At 39.3% G+C, this 15,476-nt stretch overlaps 2 protein-coding genes across 2 annotated transcripts; both read right to left on the bottom strand.

Annotated features, from left to right (window-relative positions):
• Nucleotides 1–7,175: 7,175 nt before the first annotated feature.
• LOC148192238 (uncharacterized) lies at nt 7,176–8,962 on the bottom strand. Its single transcript, XM_088100059.1, has 2 exons — nt 7,870–8,962; nt 7,176–7,180 (listed from the first exon to the last, which is right to left on the bottom strand). Exons 1-2 carry the CDS (start codon nt 8,885–8,887, stop codon nt 7,176–7,178), a joined length of 1,023 nt encoding a protein of 340 aa, XP_087956185.1. The 5' UTR covers nt 8,888–8,962.
• A 2,597-nt stretch (nt 8,963–11,559) lies between these two features.
• Nucleotides 11,560–14,311, bottom strand: LOC148192237 (uncharacterized). The gene is made up of 3 exons (XM_088100058.1): nt 13,129–14,311; nt 12,604–12,873; nt 11,560–11,606 (listed from the first exon to the last, which is right to left on the bottom strand). Exons 1-3 carry the CDS (start codon nt 14,309–14,311, stop codon nt 11,560–11,562), a joined length of 1,500 nt encoding a protein of 499 aa, XP_087956184.1.
• Between the last annotated feature and the right edge of the window lie 1,165 nt (nt 14,312–15,476).

The following is a 15,476-nucleotide window of genomic DNA, read 5'->3' as shown; positions in this document are numbered from 1 at the left end:
ATCCCTCAATCACTGATCAGCTTCGTCCGGTAGACCCTTCCCACTAAACTTGGCAGGGTGATGCTGAAGGAAACTCTCCAGACTCCATTCAGCAGCGTTCGGTTGAGCAGCGTTTGAAGAAGATGCTCCAGGCGCACCTCTAGTTGCGGCCAAGATCTCCATCAACTGCCTTTGCGTGTTTTCAGAATTGACACGCGAGGCCTCCAAACCTTGCATAGCAGCTTGGTTTTGCTGCATCAGAGTGGCGTTCTGCTCCAGCAACGTGGTGTTCTGCTGATGCAGCCGCTCAACTACGGTTTCCAACAACCTAGTGTTGCTGGACGTATCGGACTCATTCGGTTGGGGAGGAGGAGGAAGTCTAGGCGCCATTTGTTCTCTGGATCAGAGAAAAACGAGCGTTAGTAAAGTTCAAGAGTTAAAACAATAACTCATTAACACATAATAAGCACACAGCAAAAAGCGTAGTGCACTCATAATCCTACAGTGTTCCTTAAAAGAACAAAACTGCTCTGATACCACTAATGTAACATCCCAAAATACAGTAATCACCATAAATCAGAATTAATTACAATTAACAGTAATCACAAACAGTCTTTGTATTAATCAGATTCACAAAAGCCCAAACGGCATCAGTACAGGGAACGCTCATAAACGTATACAGAGGAAACCCAAAATGGACGTTCTTATATGCACAAAACAACGTACGCAAAATAGGGGGATACATGATTAAGACGAACGACCTTTCAAAATAATTGGCCGAACGTTCCTTAAGCACTAACATTTACAGTTCCTATTCTAACGAGCGCCTCTAAGGCTCGGCCTTCACTTCAACCTCTACCAGATTGGCTTCATCCAAATTTTCTTCTTCCAGCATTTGCTCAAGGGATGCGCCATCATCTGCTCACATCCACAACGGATGATCATTGCATTTGGACAAGACGGATATACATGAACAGTAGACAACACAATGGAAATGCAAGGGTAAGCTTATAATATTTAATTTATACAATCAACACATACAGTTACATTTCAAAACACACATATAGCATGTGATTCATCAAATAATAATCATAGAAGAATGTAATATAAGACAGACCGTCCGGACTGTATGAACCATGTAGTTACAAGCGTCCTTGCACCCGAGTGGTGTAGTAACTGATCATTCCCCAGCTGCCACTCGAGGTTAACCCTATCTGCCCGAAGTACTCAATGGACTAGGGCCTCCTGCCATTCCCACGCATGAATACCCCCTTCTACTTGAAGAGGCGTATCACGGAATATCAGGATGGACCGCGAGGCTTAACTTATCCAGGTTCATACTTTACCATTCAATATTTCACACATCTGAGACGTTCCTCCTTGGAACGCTCGTTAAATCCACTTCCAATGATTCATTTAAAATATCATTCGCCCAAAATGACCCGTTCTCTTTATTCACATTTTCATTCTGTGTTCCACTCTCTTAACATTAACAACATGCATCCTTTAATCAAATAAAACGAAAGTATTTCAGTTCATTTGACCATACGTTTCTGAACAAAAGGAACAAACTCTTTTCCATTTACGGACGTTAAGAAAACTTAAATTATTTAAATGAGATTGAATTTAGAAGATCAGAATAATACTTAGAAGATTTGGAGTACAAGAACTTTATGTTGAATAAAGAGGATAAATACCTTACAAAATGACTTGGATAAATAATCAGAGTAATTGTAAATTAGAAAACAACACTTACTGTCAATGACCGAACGTTCCATAAATAACCGTGGACGAACGCCAGATACGTTCGTTCAGAATTCAATAATAAGGACGAGCATTCAGTTATAAAACCGAACCCTGCTTGGACGAACGCTGGGTCAATGACCGAGCACAAATCAGAGCGAACGCTTGATATAAACTGTAACATCCCAATAAATAGTAATTACTATTAATCAGAACTAATCACATTTACAGAAAATACAGTGCAGTCTTAGCATAATTAACAGCTGCTCCAAAAATAAAACAGCATGTACAGCAAATTACAGTATTCAGAAATTCATAAAAGGTACAAAACCAGTTACTGGACAAACGTTCTGCAGAAATATACAGTCACCGTCCCAAAATGCTATACAGAAAGACTAACTACTACTAATACTGTATGAACAGCGCTGCAAAACTACACACAGAACTATCAAAAATACAGCACTGAAAAGTGACTAATGCTAATACAGAAACGGGTCTCTACTGCTCAGCTTTAACTTCAACTTCCACAAGATTGGCATCCTCCAAATTTTCTTCTTCCAGCATAGTTTCAAGGGGTGCCTCACCATCTGCTCACATCCACAACGGATGATCATTGCATTGACAAGACGGACATACAGAAACAGTAGACAACACAAGGAAATTGCAAGGGTAAGCTTAGGTAATTTAATTCAATAAAATCAACATAATTTAACTTATAAAATAAGTCATGCAGTTCATACAATATTAAACACATATTCCAGCATACAGTAACTCATTCAAATTCTCATAATTAAAGACTGTCCGGACTGTATGATGCCATGTATCTACAGGCGTTCTTGCACCCGGGTGGTGTAGTAACTGGAACATCCATCAGCTGCCACCCGAGGTTAACCCTATCAGTCCAAAGTACTCAATAGGACTAGGGCCTCCTGCCATTCCCACGCATGACCTACTCCCCTCTACATGAGGATGAGCACTCACGGAATATCAGGATGAACAACCATCAGTAGCTTTACCATGGTCATACTACACTACTTCTCATATTCACATCATGGAGACGTTCCTCCTTGGAACGCTCTTTCATAATCCAATCCAATAAATCCATTCCAAATACCATTCGCACATATTCACAATTTCTCTTATTCAAATTTTCATTCTGTGTTCACTCTCTTTATTTTAAAGAACGTTCATCACTCAATAAATAGGGACGAACATATTACAGTACTCAAACGTCCACGTTTCTGAACAAAAGAAACGTACCATTTATCAACTTAACTACATTACAACACTTAATAATTTGAAGAAAACTGATCTGAGAAGAGATGGGTAATACTTAGAAAAATCTTAAGTATAAAGACTCCAGGTAGAATCCAAAGGATAAAGCCAATAAGAAATATTTAGATAAACAATCAAATATAATTGAATTCAGAAAACAACACTGCCAGTCAAAGACCGAACGTTAATTAACAATTTGAACGAACGCCATATACGTTCGCTCACGAAGCAATAATAAGACGAGCGTTCAATTATAAAAGCAAACACTGCTCAGGACGAACGCCAGGTCAATGACCGAGCACCAAATAGAACGAACGCGCATTTGAACGAACGCGCATTTGAACGAACGTTCGGTATCAGACCGAACGCTAACTAGGACGAGCGCTCAATCTAAGACCGAGAGCTCATTTGGACGAACGCTCAGTATAATACTAAGCGCTACTTATGACGAACGCTGGTAAACAAATCCGAGCGTCCTAACTATACTTCAATTTATTTTCAATGGTTGGACCCGCTAGGCTAAGCCGAACGCTCATACCTAACTATTGACACCAATAACGCTCGTTCTTAATCAGAGTCCTTTCCAATGAAAGAACCCTTATTCTAAGTGATGTTCCAGGGAAACCGAACGGTATAAGACCGTTCGATAACGAGCGTACATGATCAATCAGAGAAGATCAGATTTCCAGATTTTTCAGACACTATACTTCACAGTTTTTATACGATTTGTAACTTAGAATTTTCATCTTCACCATAAATCTTATACATTACAGAATTCATATTATCTCCTCAAACTATACAGAGTTTTCCATTTTTCCAGTTCAAACATATCACCATCAACATACAGTAAAAATCATCTTTCCAAATTATACAGAATTCAATCAAATCTCAACTCATACATATCATTCTCTGCATACAGTTCAAACAATAACATCATCCACATACATTTCCAAACTTTATCAATCATATACAACCAGTACAACAGACTCGTACATGCATACTCCAAAATTCATACAATTCAAACATCCAGTACACTTCATTACTGTCATAAACATCAACCAAGTATTAAATCAAATTACTCAAGCTTCCCTTACCTGTTACTGCAGTGTACTTCCAATTGCTTAGAATTTCACTCTTGCACTCACGGCTTTCTATCCAGGAATTCACTCAACCACTTCCACTAAATCTAATACACCAAAAAAATCATAACAGATCAGACTTCTAATCCTGCATGCAACCAGAATTTTGGTTCGCATGAACTAAATGGAAAATTGTGCAGACACGAGAACTTACCAGTTCAGTTCTCAGTTCTGTTCGGATCTGAATGGTGCTCACGGTGCAGGGAAATTTTCTACTGTGTCTGAAATGAGATCAGAGGGATTGATAGTGAGTTATCTTAGAGAGAAGATGGAGATGGTTTAGAGAGAGAGCAGAGAGTTTGAATGCAGAATTTTGAGAAGAAGATGAAGCATGCAGGAGGAAGAGGGAGAGTTTTTCAGAATTATTTTTCTCTTCCCACGCAGAACAAACTCCCCAACCTCCACACGCCACTTGTCTCCCACTAACCATTCTCAGAATGCTCCAACAGTGACACATGGCAGGCGCATGCAGTGTTGAAGTGAGTGGAATTTTGACGTGGCAAGGTGAATTAAAACAGTGATCAGAGGATGGATTTAAGTGTGTTAATTATCAGGTTCTCACATTCCCCCTAACTACAAAAATTTTCGTCCTCGAAAATTCTAAAGCTTACCAGGGAATAGGTGCGGATACAATTCTCTCACAGCCTCTTCAACCTCCCATGTTGAGTCACCAGTCTTTGCATTCCACACCACTTTCACGAGACTAACATCCTTTCCTTTGTAAAGTCTGGTGCGGCTGTCTTCTGTCGGAACAATCGGTACCGTTATAGAGTCGCGCAGCGGAATAAAATACTCGGAAAGCGTGTTACGGTCACAAATCAAGTTTTGATAGTCCGTTTTAGAAAAACAATTTTCTTAGAGAAAATTTATCAAACAGTTGATATGCGTAAAATGTAAAGAGTATAGAGAGCAAGAAAATTCAACACAGAATTTTTATCCTGGTTCGATTCAAAAGAATCTACGTCCAGTTGTTAATCACTATAAAAAGTGATTAACGTTTTCACTAAAAACAGTTTTACAAATTACAATGAGAGTGAATAAAAACAAATAAAAAACCTTCCTTCGACGAACGAACCGGAAGATGACCACCTTGCCAACTCGAAGAGAACCGCTCCGACTATCGACACACGAAACGCGAGCTTCTCCTATTCACGAGACCAGGCAAAGCACTTGAACTAGCTTTTTAGAACTTCCTCAGATTTCACTGTATTCTCAAAAGCTCAGTGTTCTCTTCTTAGAGTTTTGGAAGAACCTTATATAGCCAACTATTCTGAATTCGCAGATATGAATTATAACTGCCGCAGATAATCGATTATTGTTAGTGATAATCGATTATTTGAGTCCGTTACAGGGTTTTTCAAAAGTGATAATCGATTATCCTGAGGAATAATCGATTATTCCAGAAACTTTGGCAGTTCTCATCAGAACCAGTGATAATCGATTATTTGGAGTAATAATCGATTATTCCAGACCAACAAGGTTTTCAGAAAAGCTCAGGATAATCGATTATAGCTTCTAATAATCGATTAAATGCGTAACAGTTCTGGAAGTACAAGTTTTTCTAAGTATTACATGTTTAAAGCCTTTCCTAATACATTTATTATCTACAAAGTGCTTTTAAAACAATTAGAATAGTCTATCTTGTTGCAGCATCATCAAAATCATTTATCTTCAAATTTACCAATGCTCCTCATTGGTAACAATCTCCCCCTTTTTGATGATGATCAAAAATCACTTTTTAAAAGCAACTTTGGGTTATCTGCAAAAGATACAAACTAACACACAACAAGAAGAGTTAGTAGTAACTGCACATATTTCTCCCCCTTTTTGATCATAAGCAAAAAGAGTCATAATGCTCCCCCTTAATATGAGCTCCCCCTCAATTAAACAATGTATGTACTAAAACAATAGATCATATTATTCATGAAAACATTAAAGATTACAAGGGCACATAAAGCAAGACTTGAACATGATAAAACATCCTAGGAATTCAAAACAAAAATTTCTCCCCCTAAATGTGATATTTCCCTTAAACTTAAAAACAGATTCTGAAAAATATTTTAAGATCTATTCAGTCCAATGCAATGCAGAAATACTTACAATGCAATATTAGCTTAAATGAATGTGATCACAGTTACTCCAGGTTTAACAAGAAAGCATTCCAGCTAGCACAATCAGTTCAAAAACTAATTTTGACAGCACAAATTTCAACTTCCCAAACACCAACTGATTCATGCACTCTCATATCCCAATTTATTCAACTTCATAAATTTAGCTATGCATATCAAAACAACATATGCAAAAATTCAATCACAAGAGCTGATTCAGGTTTTATCTTTCAACATTTTTGAACAAAATAATTTACATCAAAATTATGCAAATTTGATCCAATCATTTACTGCATCCAAGCTCTCAATGTATATTATCATAGCTCATTCGTTATGCATTTGAACTTAAAAGCACATTTCCACATAACCAACTTTGAAATAGAAATGACAATTTAATTTTCACATGTCTTAATCATCCAAAATTGCTAATGAAAATCTGTCAGCCAACTCATTTAAATGACTTTTTCATAGTTTTGATGCTTGACAGAGATTACACCAAAGGTAACTTCAAAGTACTCATGAAATTGAATACTAAGCCAGTTAAACACAAATTCAATAGATAGTTATCAATAAAGCACTGAAATAACAATGCACATGGCTTTACATGACATGAGTGAAATTCAGAACATGAATATCTTAAATAGATGAATTTCACTTGATCAAAATGTGTAAACAGACAAGAACACACCACAGGATGAATAAAATAGTTATGAACATATCATTTGCCTAACCAGAAATGAATATGACATTAATTAAATAATGGAAGATCAAGTAAAAACAAGATGCAACATCAAAGTTTAAACAACACTTAGCTCAAATACTTGGTGCTTGAACGAAGGCTTTTGGATACCACTTGATGGAGTTACATCCTGGCTTGTAGCATCAATTCAAAGAGCAGAATACCATAGATCTCTCTTATCTTTTTGAAAACTTAACCTACAAAGTAAAAACAATATAGTTTTTGTACCCATAATCTCATTTGGGTCCTTTGAGGTTAGAGACATATTACTCTATAACAGGAATCCAAGCATATTTTCCATTTGGAACATAAAAATGTTTAATTCTACATTTGTTTGAAGTATGTCCCTTTTTCATGCAATAAAAACAACAAACATCATGCACTTTATTTTTCACAAAAGTCCCTTTCTCAACCCAAACTCTACGAGTTCTCTTAACTTTAGACTTTTTATGATGATGCATGTTTATATTTCTAACATTGCTCTTTCTAAAAACATTTTGAACATGTGAGATAGGCTTGATTCCTTTAGAAAGTAAATTTTCCAATATGTCAATGTCAAACATGTGACTTTTACAAGATAAACACTCAACAGGTTGTACAATAACATCAGATTCAGATAATTTAGTTTCTAGATTACTAACTTTGTTTCTCAAAACAACTTCGTCATCTAGTACTTTTTCATACTTCAATTTCAATTCATTATGCTCTTTCTTTAACTTTTTATGAGCAACATCAAGTTTTTCAGATTCATTTAACAAATCAAGAAATGCCTTTTGTAAATCAAATTCATCACTTGACTCTAAGCTAGAATCACTTACTTGGCTTCCTGCATCTTCTGAGTCTGCCATTAAGCACAAATTAGCTTCTTCATCTGAATTGCTTGAACTTGAAGAACTAGAAGCATTCTCTTCCCAAGCTATGTAAGCTTTCTTCTTCTTTGGAGATTTTCTCTCCTTCTTTTCTTCACTCTTCCTATTCTTAGGACAATCATTCTTCACATGTCCTCTTTCTCCACATCCATAACATTTAACGCTTGATGGAGATCCTTGATTTTCTTTCCTTTCTCCACGGTACTTGTCTTTTCCCTTTGCTTTCATAAATTTAGCAAACTTCTTAATCATAAGACTCATATTTTCCTCATCGTCATCGGAATCATCGTCCTCAATTCTCTTAGAACTTTTTCCTTTTGAGATTTCAGACTTGAAGGCAAGCGTCTTTCGTTTGCCTTGATCCTCTTCTGCAGTTAATCTTCTCAGCTCAAGCTCATGCTCACGAAGTTTTCCAAAGAGAATTGCCATTGACATTTGAGTGAGGTTTTGAGACTCCGAGATGGCAGTCACCTTTGGTTGCCAAGACCTGTCTAATGATTTCAATATTTTCACATTTAATTCATCAGTGTCAAAAGTCTTACCCAAACCTGTCAGGTGGTTCACAATGTGAGTGAAACGCTTCTGGACATCAGATATTGTTTCTCCAGGCTGCATTCTGAACATCTCATACTCCTGAATGAGTGTGTTCTTCCTTGCACGTTTCACGTCGTCTGTACCCTCATGTGTGACTCTAAGGACCTCCCACATCTCCTGTGCTGTCTTACACACTGAAATTCTATAAAATTCATCAAGTACTACAGCAGATGAAATAATATTACGAGCCTTAATATCAAATTGGGCTCTTCTATTTTCCTCAGGAGTCCAATTAAAGTATGGTTTTTCTACTTCTACACCATCAACAGTTCTTTTAGGAATATAGGGACCATTTAGCACAGCTTCCCAAATGCCTCTGTCAACAGACCCCATAAAAATTTCCATTCTGACTTTCCAGAATGCATAGTTATCACCAGTAAAAAGAGGTGGTCTGTTGATGGATGCACCCTCAGCATATACTTGATTTTGATGACCGGCCATTTTCGCAAAAGTTTGAAAGAATATCAAAGCAAGCTCTGATACCAATTGTCGGAACAATCGGTACCGTTATAGAGTCGCGCAGCGGAATAAAATACTCGGAAAGCGTGTTACGGTCACAAATCAAGTTTTGATAGTCCGTTTTAGAAAAACAATTTTCTTAGAGAAAATTTATCAAACAGTTGATATGTGTAAAATGTAAAGAGTATAGAGAGCAAGAAAATTCAACACAGAATTTTTATCCTGGTTCGATTCAAAAGAATCTACGTCCAGTTGTTAATCACTATAAAAAGTGATTAACGTTTTCACTAAAAACAGTTTTACAAATTACAATGAGAGTGAATAAAAACAAATAAAAAACCTTCCTTCGACGAACGAACCGGAAGATGACCACCTTGCCAACTCGAAGAGAACCGCTCCGACTATCGACACACGAAACGCGAGCTTCTCCTATTCACGAGACCAGGCAAAGCACTTGAACTAGCTTTTTAGAACTTCCTCAGATTTCACTGTATTCTCAAAAGCTCAGTGTTCTCTTCTTAGAGTTTTGGAAGAACCTTATATAGCCAACTATTCTGAATTCGCAGATATGAATTATAACTGCCGCAGATAATCGATTATTGTTAGTGATAATCGATTATTTGAGTCCGTTACAGGGTTTTTCAAAAGTGATAATCGATTATCCTGAGGAATAATCGATTATTCCAGAAACTTTGGCAGTTCTCATCAGAACCAGTGATAATCGATTATTTGGAGTAATAATCGATTATTCCAGACCAACAAGGTTTTCAGAAAAGCTCAGGATAATCGATTATAGCTTCTAATAATCGATTAAATGCGTAACAGTTCTGGAAGTACAAGTTTTTCTAAGTATTACATGTTTAAAGCCTTTCCTAATACATTTATTATCTACAAAGTGCTTTTAAAACAATTAGAATAGTCTATCTTGTTGCAGCATCATCAAAATCATTTATCTTCAAATTTACCAATGCTCCTCATTGGTAACATCTTCCACACAAACAGGCTGCATCTCCAGGGTTCTATCTGGCCGAAGTTGGATATCTTCTAACTCCAATACGTGTGATGGATCAGCTATATATTTACGGAGTTGAGAGACATGAAAGACTGGATGAAGGTTGGACAGTTGAGGTGGTAAAGCCAATTCATACGCCACTGCTCCAATCTTCTTCAGAATTTGATAAGGTCCAACGTACTTGGGAGAAAGCTTCTTTGGACGAAGGATTCTTCCCACACCAGTGATTGGATTCAACCTCAGAAACACGTGATCTCCAGCAACAAATTCTAAGGGTCTTCTTCTTTTATCAGCATACGATTTCTGCCTGCTTTGGGAAGTCTTCAAACGCTCTTGGATCAGTTTCACTTTCTCTGTTGTTTGTTGGATTAATTCTGGTCCGGTTAATGCAGTTTCACCTTCTTGGAACCAACACAAAGGAGTTCTACACTTCCTTCCATAAAGAGCTTCAAACGGTGCCATTCCTATACTTGCTTGAAAGCTGTTATTATACGTGAATTCCACAAGCGGCAGAACCTCATCCCATATTCCCATATGATCTATCACACAGGTTCTCAACAAGTCTTCAAGAGTTTGGATGGTTCGTTCAGATTGGCCATCCGTCTGAGGGTGATATGCAGAACTCATTTGAAGTTTGCTTCCCAATTCTCCTTGCAATGACTGCCAAAAACGAGATGTGAATCTCGTGTCTCGATCTGATATAATGCTTGAGGGAACTCCATGCAACCGAACAATCTCTTTGACGTACAACTTAGCCAAATTTGTCATGGACATCCTTAAATTAACAGCCAGGAAATGGGCGCTCTTAGTCAATCTATCCACAATTACCCAAATTGAATCATGGTTTCGGACTGTACGTGGCAGATGAGTCACGAAATCCATAGAGATGCTGTCCCACTTCCATTCTGGAATTTCCAATGGCTGCAGCAATCCTCCCGGTCTTTGATGTTCAGCTTTGGCTCTTTGACAAGTTAAGCAAGAGGACACAAAACGTGCAATGTCACCCTTCATACCAGGCCACCAGAATGACAAACGAAGGTCCTGATACATCTTAGTCATGCCAGGGTGCATGCTAAGACGGCTGTGATGTGCTTCCTCCAATATGATTCTCTTCAGCTCGCCATCATTAGGGACACACGTTCTTCCCCGGTAACGCAACATACCGTCTGTTCCTGCATTGAAATCCTTATCTTTACTCAAACCGAGCTCGCCCAATATCTTCACCAGCTCTTCATCCTCACGTTGCTTCTTCCAGATTCGGTCAAATACATCACTGGAAATTCTGAGATTACAGCATCTGATAACGTCCGTTCCCAAGTCAAACTGCAATCTTAGATCTCTAAAGCTTTCCACCAAATTCAGCTCCTTCACCATCATTGCAGAGACCCTTACGGCTTTCCTACTCAATGCATCAGCCACCACATTTGCTTTTCCAGGATGATACAGTAATTCAAATTCGTAATCCTTCAAGAATTCAAGCCACCTCCTTTGCCTCATATTCAACTCCTTTTGATCAAAGAGGTACTTGAGACTCTTGTGATCACTAAACACTTGAAACGTTGCACCATACAGATAATGTCTCCAGATTTTTAAAGCAAACACGACTGCTGCCAGCTCCAAGTCGTGTGTGGGGTAATTCTTTTCATGGATTTTCAGCTGCCTGGAAGCATAAGCCACTGCCCTCCTTTCCTGCATCAGTACACAGCCCAAACCTTGATATGATGCATCACAATACACTTCAAAAGGTTTGGCTGTATCTGGAATGACCAACACAGGAGCGCTTGTTAATTTCTTCTTCAATTCCTGGAAGCTCTCCTCACATTATCTGTCCAAGCAAACGGCTGGTCCTTCCTGGTGAGGTAAGTCAGAGGGGCTACTATCTTGGAAAATCCTTCAATGAATCTCCTATAATAGCCCGCGAGTCCCACAAAGCTTCTAACTTCCGTGACTGAACGTGGACTCTCCCAATCCAGCACTGCCTTCACCTTGGCTGGATCCACTGCAATACCACCAGCAGAAACAACGTGCCCCAAGAATTGGATCTCCTTCATCCAAAATTCACACTTTGAACGTTTGGCATACAACTCTTTCTCCCTCAACACGCTCAAGACGATCCTCAAATGTTCTTCATGTTCGTCAAAGCTCTTGGAGTAAATGAGGATGTCATCAATAAATACCACAACAAACTTATCCAGGTACGGTCTAAAAATTCTGTTCATATAATCCATGAAGATTGCAGGTGCGTTTGTCACTCCAAAGGGCATCACCACATACTCATAATGGCCATAACGAGACCGAAATGCAGTCTTCTGAATGTCCTCCTCTTTCACTCTAATTTGATGATAGCCCGAACGTAAATCAATCTTAGAAAATACACAGGCACCATGCAACTGGTCCAGCAGGTCATCAATCCTTGGAAGAGGATACTTGTTCTTGATGGTCAGCTTATTAAGTTGTCTATAATCAATGCATAGCCGTGAGCTGCCATCCTTCTTCTTTACCAACAATACAGGCGCTCCCCAAGGAGAAGCACTTGGACGGATGAACCTCTTGTCCATTAATTCTTCAATTTGCTTCTTGAGTTCCACTAATTCAGCTGGTGCCATTCTGTAAGGTTGGACCGAGATGGGTGCAGCAGTGGTCACCAAATCAATTGTGAATTCTACCTCACGGATGGGAGGTAGACCAGGTACTTCATCCGGAAAAACATCTGGAAACTCATCTACTACTGTTCGTCCTCTGCTGCCATCATTGTTGGACGAACTCTCTACCCCATTATCTTCATACGTCATTATCAGAAAACAGCTTGCTCCCTCCATGATATCCTCCTTCAATTGACCGAGAGTGAGAGACAATTCTTCTTCTTCTTCATTGGGAAAAACCAACTCCTTCTTCCTGCAATCAATGAGGATCCGATTGGTAGCCAACCAATCCATCCCCAAAATTACTTCTAAGTCTTGCAGGGGTAAACAAATAAGATTGACCTTATATCTACGCTCCTCAACTTCTATAGGACATCTTACACAAACTGTAGATGTCTTAATCCCACCAGCTGCTGGGGTTGACACCACCAAGTCAAACTGTAACTCACTCTCCACTAGCCCCAGCTTCTCAACGCACGCCTTCGAGATGAAGGAATGAGTTGCCCCCGAATCATACAACACAACACACGGCTTTCCAAACAACAAGCAAGTGCTGGTGATGAGTGTACCTGAACGAGCAGCTTCAGCACCAGTAATTGCGTACACCCTTCCAGTGGCTTGCGCACGTCCACCTCTCCCTTGTTGTGTTCTCCCAGTGTTCGGCGGCCTCATGGCTGCACGTCCTCCCATATTGCACTCGTTCTCCAAGTGCCCATTCTGTCTGCAACGAGTACAATATTTTCCTCCCGGCAATTGTGGACAAGCCCACCGATAGTGTGGTCCCCCACACTGATAACAGGTTAAGCTCCTCGGCTGTCCAGATTGGCCAACAGTGACCAAAGCTTGTGATCCGCCCGAGGATTGAGTGGGACGAGCATATGGGGGCCTTCTCACATTGGATGCACCTCTGGACACAATCGGACCCCTACTCACTTGTTGTTTCTTATGTTGTTCGGCCTCAGCAATGTTCTTCTCAAGCACCTTTGCTCTCTCAACCATAGCAGGAAAAGATCTGATACACAAACAGGATATTAATACTTTTAGATCACTCCTCAACCCGTTCTCAAACTTCCTGCATTGCCATTCTTCACTTGTTGCCATAGTATTGAACCGCACAAGGTGCTTGAATTTATTAGTGTATTCTGAAACTGACATACCCCCTTGAACCAGCTGTAAGAACTCAACTTCCTTTGCAAAACGAACGCTGTCAGGGAAGTATTCTTCATAGAATTTTGCTCTAAAAACCTCCCAATTAATGGGGTTCTGCGCGTCAGTCAAGATAGCTTTCATACTTGTCCACCAGTGACTAGCTTCACCAGTCAATAAGTATTCTGTGAATGCCAAACAGTTCTCATTTGGGCATCTTTTGGCATCATAGATCCGCTCCATATCTCTAAGCCACTGATCCGCCTCATCCGGAAGCCCTTTGCCATTGAACTTGGCAGGATGGTGCTGCAAGAAGCTTTCCAAACTCCATTCTGCATGGGGTGCAGCATTAGAGGAGGAGGCTCCTGGTGTGCCTCGGCCAGCTGCCAAGATGTCCATTAGTTGTCTTTGCGTTGCTTCTGAGTGAACACGAGAAGCCTCCAAACTATACAATGCTTCCTGGTTTTGCCTCATCAAGGCAGCGTTCTGCTCAACCAAAGTTGTGTTTTGTTGTTGAAGCCTGTCTATGACTGCCTCCAACACACGGGCACTAATTAGTGCATCAGATTCATTCGGCTGAGGTGGGGGAGGAAGTCTAGGAGCCATTCGTTTTCTGGATCAGAGAAAACGTACGTTAGCTATGTTCAAGAGTTAAAAATTAATAACTCATCAAACACATATCAAGCACACAACGAAAAGCACAGTGCACTCATACCCTATATGTCCTTAAAAGAACAAAACTGCTCTGATACCAATAAATGTAACATCCCAATAAATAGTAATTACTATTAATCAGAACTAATCACATTTACAGAAAATACAGTGCAGTCTTAGCATAATTAACAGCTGCTCCAAAAATAAAACAGCATGTACAGCAAATTACAGTATTCAGAAATTCATAAAAGGTACAAAACCAGTTACTGGACAAACGTTCTGCAGAAATATACAGTCACCGTCCCAAAATGCTATACAGAAAGACTAACTACTACTAATACTGTATGAACAGCGCTGCAAAACTACACACAGAACTATCAAAAATACAGCACTGAAAAGTGACTAATGCTAATACAGAAACGGGTCTCTACTGCTCAGCTTTAACTTCAACTTCCACAAGATTGGCATCCTCCAAATTTTCTTCTTCCAGCATAGTTTCAAGGGGTGCCTCACCATCTGCTCACATCCACAACGGATGATCATTGCATTGACAAGACGGACATACAGAAACAGTAGACAACACAAGGAAATTGCAAGGGTAAGCTTAGGTAATTTAATTCAATAAAATCAACATAATTTAACTTATAAAATAAGTCATGCAGTTCATACAATATTAAACACATATTCCAGCATACAGTAACTCATTCAAATTCTCATAATTAAAGACTGTCCGGACTGTATGATGCCATGTATCTACAGGCGTTCTTGCACCCGGGTGGTGTAGTAACTGGAACATCCATCAGCTGCCACCCGAGGTTAACCCTATCAGTCCAAAGTACTCAATAGGACTAGGGCCTCCTGCCATTCCCACGCATGACCTACTCCCCTCTACATGAGGATGAGCACTCACGGAATATCAGGATGAACAGCCATCAGCAGCTTTACCATGGTCATACTACTCTACTTCTCATATTCACATCATGGAGACGTTCCTCCTTGGAACGCTCTTTCATAATCCAATCCAATAAATCCATTCCAAATACCATTCGCACATATTCACAATTTCTCTTATTCAAATTTTCATTCTGTGTTCACTCTCTTTATTTTAAAGAACGTT

Source organism: Vigna umbellata, chromosome 10 (genome assembly GCF_029865625.1).
Source record: "Vigna umbellata cultivar VRB3 chromosome 10, Vumbellata_1.0, whole genome shotgun sequence".
NCBI lineage: Eukaryota > Viridiplantae > Streptophyta > Magnoliopsida > Fabales > Fabaceae > Vigna > Vigna umbellata.
The sequence above is the reverse complement of the archived record's forward strand: the minus strand, read 5'-3'. Positions and strand labels throughout refer to the sequence as shown.